At 41.8% G+C, this 15,117-nt stretch overlaps 1 protein-coding gene across 6 annotated transcripts in view; it reads left to right on the top strand.

Annotated features, from left to right (window-relative positions):
- The window catches only part of rnf213b (ring finger protein 213b), a 55,844-nt gene that overhangs the window by 20,097 nt on the left and 20,630 nt on the right, over positions 1-15,117 (top strand). For 5 of the 6 annotated variants that reach the window (XM_070545801.1, XM_070545802.1, XM_054749473.2 and 2 more), the window contains 14 exons: positions 809-4,570; positions 4,640-4,776; positions 5,038-5,136; positions 5,216-5,328; positions 5,426-5,539; positions 6,347-6,405; positions 6,482-6,638; positions 6,732-6,888; positions 10,760-10,948; positions 11,107-11,240; positions 11,339-11,514; positions 13,663-13,869; positions 14,027-14,214; positions 14,288-14,408. In XM_070545801.1, the coding sequence (XP_070401902.1) occupies positions 809-4,570; positions 4,640-4,776; positions 5,038-5,136; positions 5,216-5,328; positions 5,426-5,539; positions 6,347-6,405; positions 6,482-6,638; positions 6,732-6,888; positions 10,760-10,948; positions 11,107-11,240; positions 11,339-11,514; positions 13,663-13,869; positions 14,027-14,214; positions 14,288-14,408 (5,613 nt within the window). The remainder of the gene's footprint in view (positions 1-808; positions 4,571-4,639; positions 4,777-5,037; positions 5,137-5,215; positions 5,329-5,425; positions 5,540-6,346; positions 6,406-6,481; positions 6,639-6,731; positions 6,889-10,759; positions 10,949-11,106; positions 11,241-11,338; positions 11,515-13,662; positions 13,870-14,026; positions 14,215-14,287; positions 14,409-15,117) is intronic. The other variant, XM_054749475.2, reaches the window with a different exon arrangement.

Raw genomic sequence — 15,117 nt, 5'->3', positions numbered from 1 at the left:
CAGAATATAAAGAAATACAGGCTAAAATGCATTATCTTGTAGAGGCTCCGAGTCCGCTTGCAGAAGTGACATTTACATGTGGATGTTTCCTGGTCAGGTGTTGCAGCATCGAGGAATATGGTGTTGTGGTAGGCTAAATCCATTTTACAGTATTTACACTGGAGTACGTTTTCCGCCTTACGACATGAAAAATGGTCCCACACCTTTGACATTTTCTGTCTTTTTCGCACTCCACCGGGGTCCACGTTGTCCGCCATGGCTTAAAACAAAGTTAAGTTGCGTTCGCTACTCGCGTGTGCATTCAGTACAGTGTGTATGTGCGTCACTTATTTCGGTCCGGGTGAAACATGACCACGGGCGATTGCAAAGCCATGAATTAATTAAACATGAATTAAATGAAGCTTCGAGGCAGAGAATTTGACTCGAGGATATTTTGTACTCGAAGTATTCGAGGTACTCGAGGAATCGTTTCAGCCCTAAAACTAAGCACTCACATGGGCAGCTGAGTGTAATGCTTGAGGCTTTGTACTGTAATAAAGATTTAAGATAAAACGGTCAAATGTGCTGAATAGTGGAAATTGACCAATAGACCAAGTTTTTGTACTCTAGAGGGTTCAGTAAACAGCAATTAACTTAATTAGGATTTGCATTAACTCAGACAATTAAGACATTTTAGAGTTTACTTTTAAGGGGTTGATGTTAACAGGAAGTGATAATTGGTCTTTTAAAGTCTTTAAGGTTTAAATTCAATAGTTGTTATTTTTTAATTAAAGTCTTCTTTAAATATATATTCAATTTTCTTTTTCAGATGAAACTTGGACTACTCAACATTCTGCCCACCATTCATTGTAAACCTCCACGAGAGGTGAAACAGTTGTTGGCGAATAGAAGGCTTTTGACAAAAAAGAGCTTCGACCCCCTCATGGATGAACAGGAGTTTTGTAGCGAGGCGATTCAAAGGCCATATCAGTACTTAAGACTCTACAACCAAAATCACAATCTGGATCGTTTTAACTACAAGCAAGGCTCTACAGTTGGAAATCCCGGTGATTGTCTCCATCACTTATTGCTGTTCTGTGGCATGGATGATCCGTCTTGGGGTGAGCTGAAGAACTTCTCCTGGTTTCTCAACACGCAGCTGAAAGACTGTGAGAGCTCCGTTTTCTGTGATCCTGATTTTCTTGCCGACCAACTGCCTGGCTTTAAGGGCTTTATTGTGAAGTTTATGATACTCATGGCAAGAGATTTTTCTTCTCCCTCTTTGAACACGTCTGACGAAAGCCCAATGCTGCGCATCAACAGCAGTTTGGAAGAAAATCTTCTCACTCATCTGACGCTTCGTAAGCGTTGGGAAAATGAGTCCCATCCATACATTTTCTTTAATGCAGACCACTCCTCGATGTCTTTTCTTGGCTTTAATGTGAAGGTGTGTGGAACGAAGAACACACTTAATGCTGTTGATCCTCACAGTGGCGAAGTTCTGATAGACCGTGTAATGTCACAAGAACTTTTTCAAGGTTTGGAGCGACAAAGGATTTCTCTCACTGAGAACTTTGATCAGTTGCCTCGATCGGAAAAAATCAAGAGAATTTCTTGTGTTGTTGGTGCAAAGAAGGGAATTATGGATCGGGGATTTGATCCCGACCCAACATACGAGCTCACTGCCGACAACGTGATGAAGATGTTGGCCATCCATATGAGATTCAGGTGTGGAATTCCAGTTGTCATCATGGGTGAGACTGGCTGTGGAAAGACCAGATTGGTCCGGTTCCTCTGTACTCTTCAGAAGGAGGAAAAACACTTGGAAAACATGGTTCTTGTCAAGGTTCACGGTGGGACCACAGCAGAAATGATCTACAGAAAAGTGCGAGAGGCAGAGGTGCTTGCACAAATAAATCAGCAAAAACACAAGTTAGACACCGTTTTGTTTTTTGATGAAGCCAACACAACAGAAGCCATTTTTGCCATCAAGGAAATCCTGTGTGACCAGACCGTAAAAGGAGAACCTTTGAAGCTACACAGTGGCTTGAAGATAATAGCTGCCTGCAATCCTTACAGGAAGCACTCACCGGAAATGGTTGAACGCCTAGAGCGTGCAGGACTGGGATACCGAGTGAAGGCAGATGAAACAGAAGATCGCCTTGGTAAAGTACCTCTTAGGCAGCTTGTGTACAGAGTCCACCCTTTGCCACCAAGCATGGTCTCTTTGGTGTGGGACTTTGGTCAGCTGAGTGACATTTCTGAGCTTTCCTACATCAAGCAGATTGTCCAGAAAAAAGTTGCTGATCATCATTTGCCAGCTGCCTGCAAGAACATCATTTCAGATGTGCTGGCTGCCTCCCAGAAATATATGAGAAGTCGGAAAAACGAATGCAGTTTTGTAAGTCTCAGGGATGTAGAGAGGTCTATGAAAGTTTTAGTTTGGTTTTACCAACAAAGTGAAGACTTTCTGAGCAGCTACACTCAACTGAACGAGGATCAGAAGACCCTGAAGTGCTTGATTTTTGCTGTTGGAGTGTGCTACTACCCATCTCTTGTGACCAAAGAGGAGTACCTGGCTGAACTTTGTAGGTACTTCCCAAGCCCAATGAACTCTGCTGCAGCATTGCAGGAAGAGATTTTGTTTTGTCAAGATCTCTTCCTCCACAACATCCAGACACGAGAGACAATCGCCAAAAACACGGCACTCAAAGAGAACGTGTTCCTCATGGTGGTTTGCATCGAACTTAAGATACCACTCTTTCTGGTTGGTAAGCCTGGCAGCTCCAAGTCTCTGGCTAAAACTGTTGTTGCTGATGCCATGCAGGGCCAGAACTCTCATTCTGACCTATTCAGGAAGCTCAAGCAGGTTCATATGGTCTCCTTCCAGTGCAGCCCACACTCAAGTCCTGAGGGCATCATAGGCACATTCAGGAACTGTGCCCGTTTCCAAAAGGACAAAAACTTGGATGAGTATGTGTCAGTGGTGGTACTTGATGAGATAGGACTAGCAGAAGATTCTCCGCAGATGCCATTAAAGACCCTTCACCCTCTCTTAGAGGATGGCTGCATCGACAATGACAACCCAGATTCACACATGAAGGTTGGATTTGTTGGCATCTCCAACTGGGCTCTTGACCCAGCAAAAATGAACAGAGGGATATTTGTGTCTAGATGGGACCCAAGTGAGGATGAACTTGTAGAGACTGCCAATGGAATTTGTTCATCCTCCAAACAGATTCTTCTGAAAATCAAGCACCTGTTCCCATCTTTAGCAAAGGCCTTCTTAGACCTATGTCATCAGACCTCAAAGAATCAGTTCTTTGGTCTAAGAGACTACTACAGCCTTGTTAAAATGCTCTTTGCTGCAGTCAAGTCCACACAAAAAGAACCTAACAAGGAACAGCTGGTAGAGGCTATCTTACGTAACTTCAGTGGACAGCCAGAGGGCTTTGACCCTGTTGTATTTTTCCAAGATGTTTACCAAGAGCTTACTAAAATTCCAAGACCAAGAACCTTGGAGATGGTGAGAAAGAACCTTGATCATGGCGCCAGTGAAGAGAGCCGCTACCTCCTGTTACTGACCACCAACAATGCAGCCCTCCATATCCTTCAGCAACAAGTCTTTGCTAAAGGACACTATCCTCCACCTGAAATCATCTTTGGTTCGGGATTCCCAAAGGACCAGGGATATGCCCAAATCTGTCGCAATGTAAATCGTGTGAAAACATGCATGGAGACAGGATGTACTGTTATCCTCCTAAACATGCAGAATCTCTATGAAAGCCTGTATGATGCTTTGAACCAGTACTATGTCTACCTTAGTAAGCAGCAGTACGTAGATCTGGGTCTTGGCTCCCACAGAGTCAAATGTCGTGTTCATACAAACTTCAGACTGGTAGTAGTGGAAGACCAGAAGAAGGTCTATGAGCATTTTCCCATGCCTCTGATCAACAGGCTGGAAAAACACAGAGTGGATCGGAGCACTGATCTGGAACCATGGCAGCACAGAGTTCTTGACAATCTGAAGGAGTGGATGAAGGAGTTCAAGGGAGAAGCAAGTGAGGCTTTCAAGCTGTCTGAGATCTTCATAGGTTTCCACTGCGATGCCTGTGCCATTGCTCTGATGCAAGCGCTAGAAAGTAGAGCACAAGAGGTTAAACACACTGAAGTGGGACTGCATCAAGAGGATAAACCACAAGAACAAGAGATTGAGATGAAAGAAGATCAGTTTGTTGATCCACCAGACACAGAGCAAGAAGATGGAACAGTGGAAATGAACAATTATGAATCCAGTTGGGTTGATGACCACAACAAAGGAAATATGAAAAATGAAGAAATGATGGACACAGAAAATGTTGTTGAATATGCCAGAGAAAATGAAGAAGATGAAGTCTTCAATTTGGCCAAAGGTTTTTTGTTAAACTGTGCCACTCCTGATGCTGTGATGAGACTAAAATATTCCGATTTATCAAACCAGGAGAAAACGAAACTCCAGAGGTTGTATTTCCAGCAGCAACATCACCACTCGCTCAGAGATTTTCTGGGAGATTATTTGAACAAGCACCAGGATTCTAGCAGGTTTCTGGAGGTAAGGCAGTAAATACAGTTCTAACTTGACCAGTTGTTTAATATTCTAAATATGCTTTGTTCTGCATAGATCACTACATTCTCCAGCTTGTTAAACAGATCCGATGTGAGAGTGTTAGCCCATGCTCTGGGACTGCACACACACAGGATCCTCCTGCTGTCGCTCCATCAGTTTGACACTGAAGTTTCCTTCTGCAATAAAATACGGTACAGACCTTACAGATAATGTAGGTTTGTTTCCTTATGATAGTTTTGTTTTGTCTTTTATATACTTAGACTACAATTATGTTATTTTTATTTTGACCTGACTAGTCGTGTCTCAGTGAGGAAGTGCTAGTGTGTTTGTAGGGCCGTTATTAAGTGTTTTTGTTATTACATGTCAGGGTAACCATGAGATAACTTAATGTTGTGGAGTGGTTTGAAGCAGAAATAAACTGAAACAAATGATTCTTTATTTATCTGGATCAGGTCCTTCCTACATGGTGCAGACAACTATCTTCACATTTTGTTCATCCAGATGAACCTCGAAGAATCCCAGTGCTGCGATGAGCTCATTGCATCAGCAAAGTTAGCCCATTATTTTTTTTATACTTGCTACGTTGAAGAAATCACAATGTTTGCATGACAAGCGTGTCTTTTTGAACAGGTACTGCACCATGAATTACATGATGTCCCTGGAGGATCAGATCTGCTGGATCATTTTTATTGTGAAGGTTTCAAGAATTCCACATCAGGCCCAGTACATCGGTTTCCAGGGGGGTGAGGTCCAAAAGGCATACAATTGGGATGGTGATGATTCTGCTGTGTGTGTGTTTTTTTTTACTGTAATATATTATTTTTGTGTTTTGCTTTAAAGGAATGTGGTGCTCTGTGCACATTGATGACCTGAGGGATTCAGAGGACATGAGTCTGAACCTGTCGGGTTTCTGTGAAACTCCGATCAGCAGCTTACTCAAACGTCACATCACAGGTAAAGATTCTGCACAGTCAGGTTTTTATTAGTCGGTTTAAACCAAAAGTGGTAATTTAACCAGAGATCACAATTTTGAAATGGTAAAAAACAGAAGAAGTAAAGAAAGGGTTCATTTCTCAGATTAATACTACATATTTTCTATTGTGAAGCAGGCACCATCCCTCCAATCTTTTAAATCTCGTTTAAAGAAACACGTTTACCAAATGGCCTTTTCTCTGAGTTCCAAATCACATATGGTTTATCTGTCTTAACTTTTATTATCGTTCATTAGTTTCTTCTGTTGTTTTTATATCTGTTTTTATCATGTTAACTTTTTGTTTGCTGTTGTGCTGTGATAGTGTACAGCACCTTGGGCTTCTGCAAAGGTAGATGGTGCTATACAAATGAGAATGAGGATGATGGCATTGCAAACTTCTGTTGAGACCTTGAACTCTTTTAAGAATTTGGGGTAACAGTTTATGCAAGCAAGGGATATTGCTGAAATAATTTGCAAAACTGAAATAATTATTTTAAACAAATAAATTTTAATTCAGAATCCAACTTTAGGTGAAAACTACATTTTACCAATTCTTTCCTTTTTTTCTTTAAAAGAAACTTTTTCTTTTGAACTCCAAAAAGGTTTTAATTTTTTTTGTAAAATCAGCCAATATTTGCATCACTTGTATGTTTTTTTTTTAATTTGTAGACAAAAAATCTATTCTGATTGTAGTCTCCTTTCAATACGTAACTAAAATTTTATTTATGGCTGTGAATGTCCTTGTTCCACATTTATATGATTGTAAATAGGCTGTTTTTCTTCAACAGAAGAGAACATAGACAGTGAAGCTATGAGGCTCAGTACTAAGTCAGAAGATGACAGAAATGTGAGTAGCTGTAAAATTAATTTCAGGTTTTTCAAATGTTTGTGTTTTTAATCATTGAAGTGTGTTTTGCTCACAGGCAGAGAGTGCACACCTTCACAGTCTGTCTTTAGTCAGATCATGTGTTCAGAAAGCTGTGAGTTTATTGAGAGACGCCGACAATGTGGCATCCAGAAGCATGCGACGAGTGCAGATCCTCCTGATGCTCCTTTCAGCTGGTCAGAATTCCACAGGAGGTAAAAATTAAATGACTTTTATTTCACAATTTTACAGCCCAAAGACACAAAATAACCAGAATTTAACCTCATCTGGTTTGTTTTTCATGACAGATCCTAATCATTTGGTTTCAGCTGACTTTCAGAGGGTGTTGTTGAGCAGACTGGCAGAGACTGTGGCTCAGAGAGAAGAACTGATGAGGGCTCCTAAAGAGTGGGCGAACCTAGAAGCCACGAAACGCCAGGCTCTACAGGAAGGTGGAACACTGAGGTAACGATCCTGCAGCCAACAGCTCAGAAATACTGAAAACATACATAGCTACAGTTTTATATTTGATTATTTATTATTTATTTATGGATTTCCAAATGTTTTTTTCATCAGTCAAGATGTTATTGCTTGTTTTGTTTTTTAATTTTAATTAAAAAAAATGTTAATTATTAAAAAAAAAATTTAAATAAGAAAAGGAAGTCCAGTTGCCATTCTTGAAAACAGGAGTGACCAAAGTGTAACCTGTGAACTCAATGTGACCCTCAGAATAAAACATTAGCTATACATGGGCTCAAGTAATCGAAATGAATACCCTATCTGATAAAAAATTCATCATGTGAACATGTCAATTGTAATATTCTGATCTGATGCAGCCTGATCGGAATGGAATTTAATTCCGATTGACAGAGGTGGTTTTGTCCGATCATCTTTCCAATTGACATGCATGTACACAGGCATTCGGATTGTTGTGCATGTGTGCAACATAGTATTAGCCAGCGAGCCTCCCCGCCTTCATTTGAACTGCCTGACTTAAAAAATGACGACCTAATGAACGAGCAACAGATTTTAAATTTGACGGCAAAATGTCCCCGTTTCTGTAATCTCCTTCCTAAGCGGTTTCAGTCTAGGTCACAATTCCCTGCATCTAATCAACCAACACATTCTCACTCAATACAGTGAGTGCGTTTACATGCAGCCAGTAACCCTTTTAAAACCCGAATATTCACAATAACCCGGTTCCGCAGGTCCATGTAAACACCACCAAAAACCCGGATATGCTCATAACCGGGTTTTTTAAAACCCGGTTACTACACCTGGGGTAACCCTTTTCTAACCCGAATGTTTGGTCGTGTAAACGCATATCGGGATATCCCCATCAAAGCGTGTGTTCTGCGCATGCTCTGTTCGCGAGGAATCTTGGTCTTTTGAGTAGCGAGACGTCTTGTGTGCGCCAGAACACCGGAAGTAAACAACAAGTTGGGAGCAACATGGCGAGTCGCAGCACAGCACCACACTTTGAGTTACGAGGAAACTAAAGCACAAACAAACGCGGTCGCTATCTCTTCTGAACTGGGAAACATGTTGTTGTTTTCACAGATACCGGAACAAGAAGAACCGGAAATGACGAATATTGCGTCTTGACGCTACCCCAACGTCCGCATTTAAATCGGGTTATGCAAGTTAGGGGTAACTCTTTCTATTTATGCTTGTAAACGGGTTATTCTGATCAACTCGGAAACCCGAATACCGACCTTAACCCGATCATAACCCGGATATTGGCTGCATGTAAACGTAGTCAATGAATCCCTCTCAATAGAGGCTAACGACTCATCAGCGGTTGGAGAGGCGGGGTACGCACAGTAGTTTTGGCTCGTTAAACAACAACAGACAGCTACAGCTTGTAAGTTTGATTCTCCCATATTCCAGTTAGAATTGACCAAGCTCCTCGAATGAGAAGCGAAATGTCTTCAAGAAACCAAAGAAGTCCAGTTGCCTTCATTTGAACCCTTTGGATTACCATGACCTGGACTGAGAACCTTCACCAGCATGTTTCAGTAACATCTAATTCAGAACTTGTATCTTGTGGAAGTAAAACAAAAATCTGATCATTGCACAAATCATTCAACAAGAGCAGCGGGTCTACTCCGAGCTCCTCCTGGATGACCGAGCTTCTCACCAGTTTCAACACATCAATATTAAAAACAAAAGGAAAATAGTGACATTCTGAAAATCAAACTAAACAAATGATTTTGCTTATTAACTAATCAGATATTTTCTGGTAATGAAATGCGAATGTACGTCATGTCAATGATTTGACTTTTTTTTTTAGAATGGACCAGTAACACAAACCTCAGAGTAACCTTCGGGAGTGCTGCAGGAGGACACACAGGGATTTATGGGGGTTGGATGAGGAAAACGAAATAAAGAAAGTAAATCTGTGTTTTGTGATGGTTTAATTTGACATGAACACAACAAACACGCTTTCTTGACAGTCTTTGTCACTGTGTGTAAAAAAAAAACAAAAAACGTGTAGAAATAAAAACGAACAACGTGTGTTATTAGGGAAATAGCGGGTGAGCGGTGTTGATGCATGATTGCGCATGCGCCGTGAGCGGTTCTGGTACTTTTTGGGTCGCAGCCGCTGGCAGCGCCGCTTCAACCCTCACGAGGGACGAGCAAAACATCAAACACACCAGAAGTCCGTGCGAGCTCACGATTGCTGATCGGTAGCTGGTCACGTGGTGTTAATCGCCTCTCGTAACCCCCTGTATACTACACGACGCTCAGCGCAAAACTCGCCCCGATCTTGTGGATTCTCGCACGAGTGGAAAATCGGCTCAAGAAAGTGAAAAAGTCGCACAGTGTACGCCCGGCTTGAGGGCTCTGACCCTGAGCCCTGCCTGGAGCAACAGTTTTTCATAGTGTTCAGCTGTTTTGTCATAAGTGAACAAAAACTTTCAAAAACTATAGAATGCTTTTTAAAATTACATTTAATACAAAACATTTCAAGTATGTAATTATGTTGTGTTATGATTGTTTTTCCAAACATGCAATGCAAACATTCTCATAAAATGAATAAAGCTGAAGATAATTTCAATAAAATACAAACTAAATGTGACGAAAACACAAAATTCTAACTAGTCTGAACTTAAGTGAAAAAACAAAAATAACATTTCTTCCTATTTTCCTGGTTTAATGAATACGTTTTATGGTTTTTTTTTTTTTTTGCTCATGAAAGTTGGGTTTTGCTTCAATAACTGTGGGTAAAATGATGCTTTGCTGTGTTTTTGTTGACAATATTAAAATAAGGTTGGGGGTTTATTCTTTTTATCTGCCTCTGGATCAGCTGATCTGTGGGTCTGATGATTGTCAACACGGAACGGGAGAGAGATTTCTTACTAAATGCAGCAATGAGCTGAAAGAGTTGAGGGATTTTTTTTAAACAAAATCACAGCAGATGCCCAGAGGTTAAAGCCTGTGTTCGTCATGTGTTCATAAAAAAACGCCATTTAATCAGCTTTAATGAGCTGTTTACCTCAGATAGGACTTTACTGTCGCCCAGAATATTTTACTGAGGATGTCTTTCTGAAACCAGGTTTGTATGACCGACGTCGTCCCGTCTTCTTTAGATGCATGTCTTCATATCCGCTCCAGCTGCAGCTGCTGAGATCGAAGTTGATAGAAACGGGGATCCGTGCTGCAACCCGAGCAATTAATCCACATATTTCCAGTTGAACATGTTTGCTGAAAGATTTGTGCAATAATCAGACGATTATTTTACTTCCACAAAATGCAAATTTTAGATTAAATATTACAGAAAACGGGGAAGGCTTGCATCAGGCAAGACGGCTCGCAGGTTGCTTCCAGGTGAGCAACTTTCAAGTGCGTCGTGAGCTACCGGTAACTTGGGAGCGACGTGTTGGAAATCCCTGCACTACAATGAATCATCCACACACACATTCACACACTGATGGTGATGAGCTACAGTGTAGCCACAGCTGCCCTGGGGCGCACTGACAGAGGCGAGGCTGCCGAGCGGAGGTGCCACCGGTCCCTCCGACCACCACCAGCAGGCAAGGTGGGTTAAGTGTCTTGCCCAAGGACACAACAGCAGCATTCTCTGTTCAGAGCTGGGATTGAACCTACAACCTTCCGATGACTGGACAACCCACTCTACCACTTGAGCTACTGCTGCCCAGAATCACTGTAAATGTTGTGCTTTTGAATTTAAAAGACATTTGATTTTTAACCTGTCAGATTTTTGACCCACATCTTGAAAAGATGAAAAGCAATTTTTCACGCATTATGAATGTGTATTGAAATAATGATGGCCTGTGAAAACGATTGACTGGGTTTTATCTTTCTGTTGAAGACATACTCTGTGGCGTCGTCTTCAGTCCACTGTGACGCCGATCTTAGCCACCATGTTGGAGTATATGGACAGGTACTCGAATCTGGACCTCCTCTCAGGTGACAGACTCAGTCAGGGTCTGATCCAGCTGTGGGTGGACATCCTGGCAGATTCTCAGATTTTGCACCTGGCACCTCCCGAAAACCCTCGGTACTGATCTGAAGGTTTCTGTCTTCTGCAAACACTAAAAATAAAGACAACATTTTTGTTAAGTTTTTCTCAGTGTTATTGTAGTGTCGGAATTGCTTTTGAGCTTTCCTGTTTATTCAGTTAACTTAAGGCACATTGTTTGTGGTTGCATTATCCAGCGAGTTCGATCAGGAGGTGCTGGTCCAGCATTGCTTCATGTTGGATGGAGAGGAACAGCCGATCTCAGCTCCATTCAGCTGGCTCATCAGAATGAACCTGGAGAACCTGTGGGAAGAATCTGAATTCACGCCAGGTCTCTGGCTAATTATTAACATCAATATCAGATATGAAAACATACAAATATACTTTAGTTTTAACTATTTGTTTTCTTGGGTTGTTACCTCTCTACAGTAACTAAAGCAGGTGGTAAAGAGAGGATTCTCCAGTTTGTGAGCTCCTTCAACTGCAGCAGGCTGGGCAGTCACCTCCAAAAACTCTCAGAGGAGGAGCGATGGGAGTTGGGCCTCCTGTTCTTGCAGGACTTCCTTCTGCTGTCTTTGAAGATCAAGTCAAAAGATGAACTCAAGGTAAAGATGCTGAGGAATCACATATTTATAGTTTCATTGTGAATGAAATTACAAACATTGAAGAAATTCAGCTTTTTTTTTAATTAGCCTTAATCAGAAGTTTTAACTTTCGGAATGTCTTTCAAGTGTTTTATTTGGACTTTAGCAGTGTTTCGCACCTCCTTTAATAGTCAAACCAGTTAATCTCTGCAATCCCAGTCAGGACTAAAAGTGTATCTGCAGCATCTGAAAACCATTTCTTTAAGAAATAAGGGGGAAAATCCAGTGTAAACCAGACAAAGGACTTGAGAGATGTCTGTTTGTTTTTTTTCTTCTCTTATCTGGGTCTGGGTTGCAGGTGTAGCAGCTCCAACAGAGGTCCTTTCCCCAGCAACCTCTACCAGTCACTCTGGTGGGACCCAAAGGTTTTCCCTGGTTAAACTGGAGACATAATCCCTCCAGCAGCTTTTTGGTCAACCAGGAGACCTCCTGACCAAATGTCCAAACCCCTCCGCTGGAGTTCAATGATCTGTACAAAACAAGTTTATTAAGTTCTTTGCACAGAATCCCTCTCACATTAAAGAGCGGGTTCACTGAGAAACTATTGTTTACTTATTATTTTTGAAAATGATTGGTCACTGAGTTTTTTCTGCAGATTGAACATGAAAATAGCATCCTACATCTATCTCCTGCATTGGCTTTTGATAGAAAATAGAAAAAAGCTCAGTTCAGAAAAGCCTGACAGATTTACGACACAGTCACTTAATATTCATGGATTCACCCATTTTAACTCACGACGGGGAAGGCTGGTGTTGGTTTAGTGTCCACGACACAGCAAAGCAGTAGTAGAAGCTAACTGTTAGCATTAGCAACTTCACCACACAGCAGAACTCCTTAAGGCTTTTTGCTGTTTGTGGAGATAAAATATCAACGTTGCAGCGCAAACTGATTAAATGGTAGAGTCTTGTTGCTGTTAGCAAATCAGAAGTGAGATGTCCAAATATTAGGAAATAAAACTTCAAATTCTGCCGTAAATTTCTCCTTTGGTTCATTTCTACATCCTCAGACAGGAGAATCTGAGTTTTTTTCCCCAAAGGATGACTTATAAGGCATTCATTCCTACTAGAGATTACTGCTAATGTATTTAAAATATGAGTAAATTTGATCTCACCAGCTCTAGTCTTGACATTTTCAGTACTGACTGAGCAGTTTCAGGATTTGTCACTTTAAAGCAAATAAGCTGTTGCTGGCTATGCCCACCCAGCCCTGATTGGCTGTTAAGAGGTGAGGAGGTCGAATATCCAGGAGGGACTCAGAGTAGAGCTGCTGCTGCTCCAGTGTCGGGATGGCATGGGGGGTGGGATGTCTTTGATAATTTCCCTTATAGTGCCACTTTTTTGCTTATAATTCCTAAATTCAAACACTGACAGACCATGGATGGAAGGTTTTTACATGTGGAGTGTTTACAGAGTCAGTAGAGACCCACATGGCAGCACAAAAATGGATTATGCATGAAGAAGTCCTTTTAAAGGCTTTCACTTGAGGTAGGACCTCTGCCACCCAGCCTGCCACTCCACAGGCTCCACCCCCTAGATCAGTGCATTGATGCATCAGCAACCGCCACTGCTGCACACCACTTGGGCCTCCAGTATGTCTACTTCAGCCTGAAGGCTTCCCTAAAAACAACTTTTATTCTAACATCCATCCTTTTTCTGAACTTGCTTTGTCCAGGGGGGGGGGGCTGGTGCATATCTCCAGCAATCAACGGGCAAGTGGGTGGGGTACACCCTGGACCGAGAGCCAGTCCATCGCAGGGCAACACAGAGACACACAGGACAAACAACCACACACACACACACTCACACCTAAGGACAGTTTAGACAGACCAATCAACCTAACAGTCATGGTTTTGGACTGTGGGAGGAAGCCGGAGCACCCGGAGAGAACCCACGCATGCACAGGGAGAACATGCAACCTCCATGCAGAAGGATCCCAGGCCGGGAAGCGAACCCAGGACCTTCTCGCTGCAAGGCAGCAGCTCTAACCACTGCAACACTGCGCAGCCTATTCTAACATCTTGATCATAAAATTTAACATTTGTTTCTAGACTTCAGTTGAGATTATAGATGAAAATGAGTCCTCTTACCAAAGCTAACATGTCATTGCCAGGTGTTGATGAAAGTCATGCAGTGCTGTGTGTCTGAGCTCCAGGCATCTATGGGAGTCACCGCTGATCTTTCTCCTGCTTGGATAACAGCAGCTGCTAAACACTTTGCTACCAGATTAGATCTGCTCTGCCACATATTCCTTCTGCAGCCCCAGTTAGCTGCTGATGTTCTTCATCGCTGGTCAGAGATGAGTGAGAGGCAAGAAATGGTAACAATCATTCTCTGGCTTGTATTAAAATTTTGTTTAGAGTATGAATTGATGTTAAAACCTCTTGTTTAAACAGCTGTTTTGTGTTTTGGTAACCAGTTGAAATCTGAAACATGTTGCCATTGTAGCCTCTTTGTTTCTGTTTGTTTTTCTGCAGACAGAGGACATTTTAGCTCTTGGCATTTGTGTGGAGCAGACCAAACTTCTGACTCTCACTTCATTTCATGAATGTGAATCCTTTGTGAGCAGAGTGGAGTTCCTTCAGCCTTGTCTAGACAGAGCGTTCAGTCATAAGTACGGCGTGCTCTGTAGCGTCACCGCTTTGCAGCACCTGGCCTCCATCAGGTAGGTCTGAAGATCAACATTTTTGTCTGTTGGTTTATAGTAGATTTATTCATGATTTCATATTTCCTTTTAGGTTATTGTGGCATGGGATACTGGTTGTAGGATCTTACATACAGAACATCATTTTGAAAGTTAAACAGCATTACTCTGAATTGGAGGAACTAGCTCTAAAACACTGCAACCTTCATCTGAACGTAAGTTTAAACAGTTTTTATCTAATTTTGTCCTGAGCATCACTCAGTGCTTTTACATGTGCATCAGAAATCCAAACTATATTAGGGTGACGTCATTTTTTTAACGCATGTAAACGTGTTAGTCTGGCTGAAGGCAAACTGGTTCTAATCGTGCTGAAGGAACAAGATAAAGCGGTAGGAAACCATCTGCATCTGCATGTAAACAGATCAGTCAAGCTGATACTGGTAACGTCCAGAAGTGAGGAGACTTCTGATAATATCATCGCCACAATGTAACACGTATAACACCATCAAACCATAGAGAACGTACCAAGTAAGCTGTGTTGTTTATTCCTTTGGCTGTTGTGCATATACTGCTGATTCATTCTCGCCAGCACTTGTTTATGTTGCTACAAGTTAAGCCAGGGGTTGGCAACCTTTTCCCATTAAAGAGCCATTATTACCCACTTCCCACAGTAAAGAAAACACTGGGAGCCGCAGCAGCCACAGCGTTGTGGGCGGGGCCTCCCGGCAGAGAGCTGCTTTGACCGATCACAGCAGGAGACAGCAACCAATGCCAGTCGCTCATGTACCTCAAAGTTAACTTTCAAGAGAAGATAATTAATAAAACAGTTTGTATAAAATTGATCCGAAAGTTGTAGCCTGTCTGTGCTACAATATTTCAATATTTTTCACCCTGCTAGTGGTTTTAATAGTTGAGCAGGTGACG

The sequence above is a fragment of the Nothobranchius furzeri genome, chromosome 16 (assembly GCF_043380555.1).
Source record: "Nothobranchius furzeri strain GRZ-AD chromosome 16, NfurGRZ-RIMD1, whole genome shotgun sequence".
Taxonomy (NCBI): domain Eukaryota; kingdom Metazoa; phylum Chordata; class Actinopteri; order Cyprinodontiformes; family Nothobranchiidae; genus Nothobranchius; species Nothobranchius furzeri.
The sequence above is the reverse complement of the archived record's forward strand: the minus strand, read 5'-3'. Positions and strand labels throughout refer to the sequence as shown.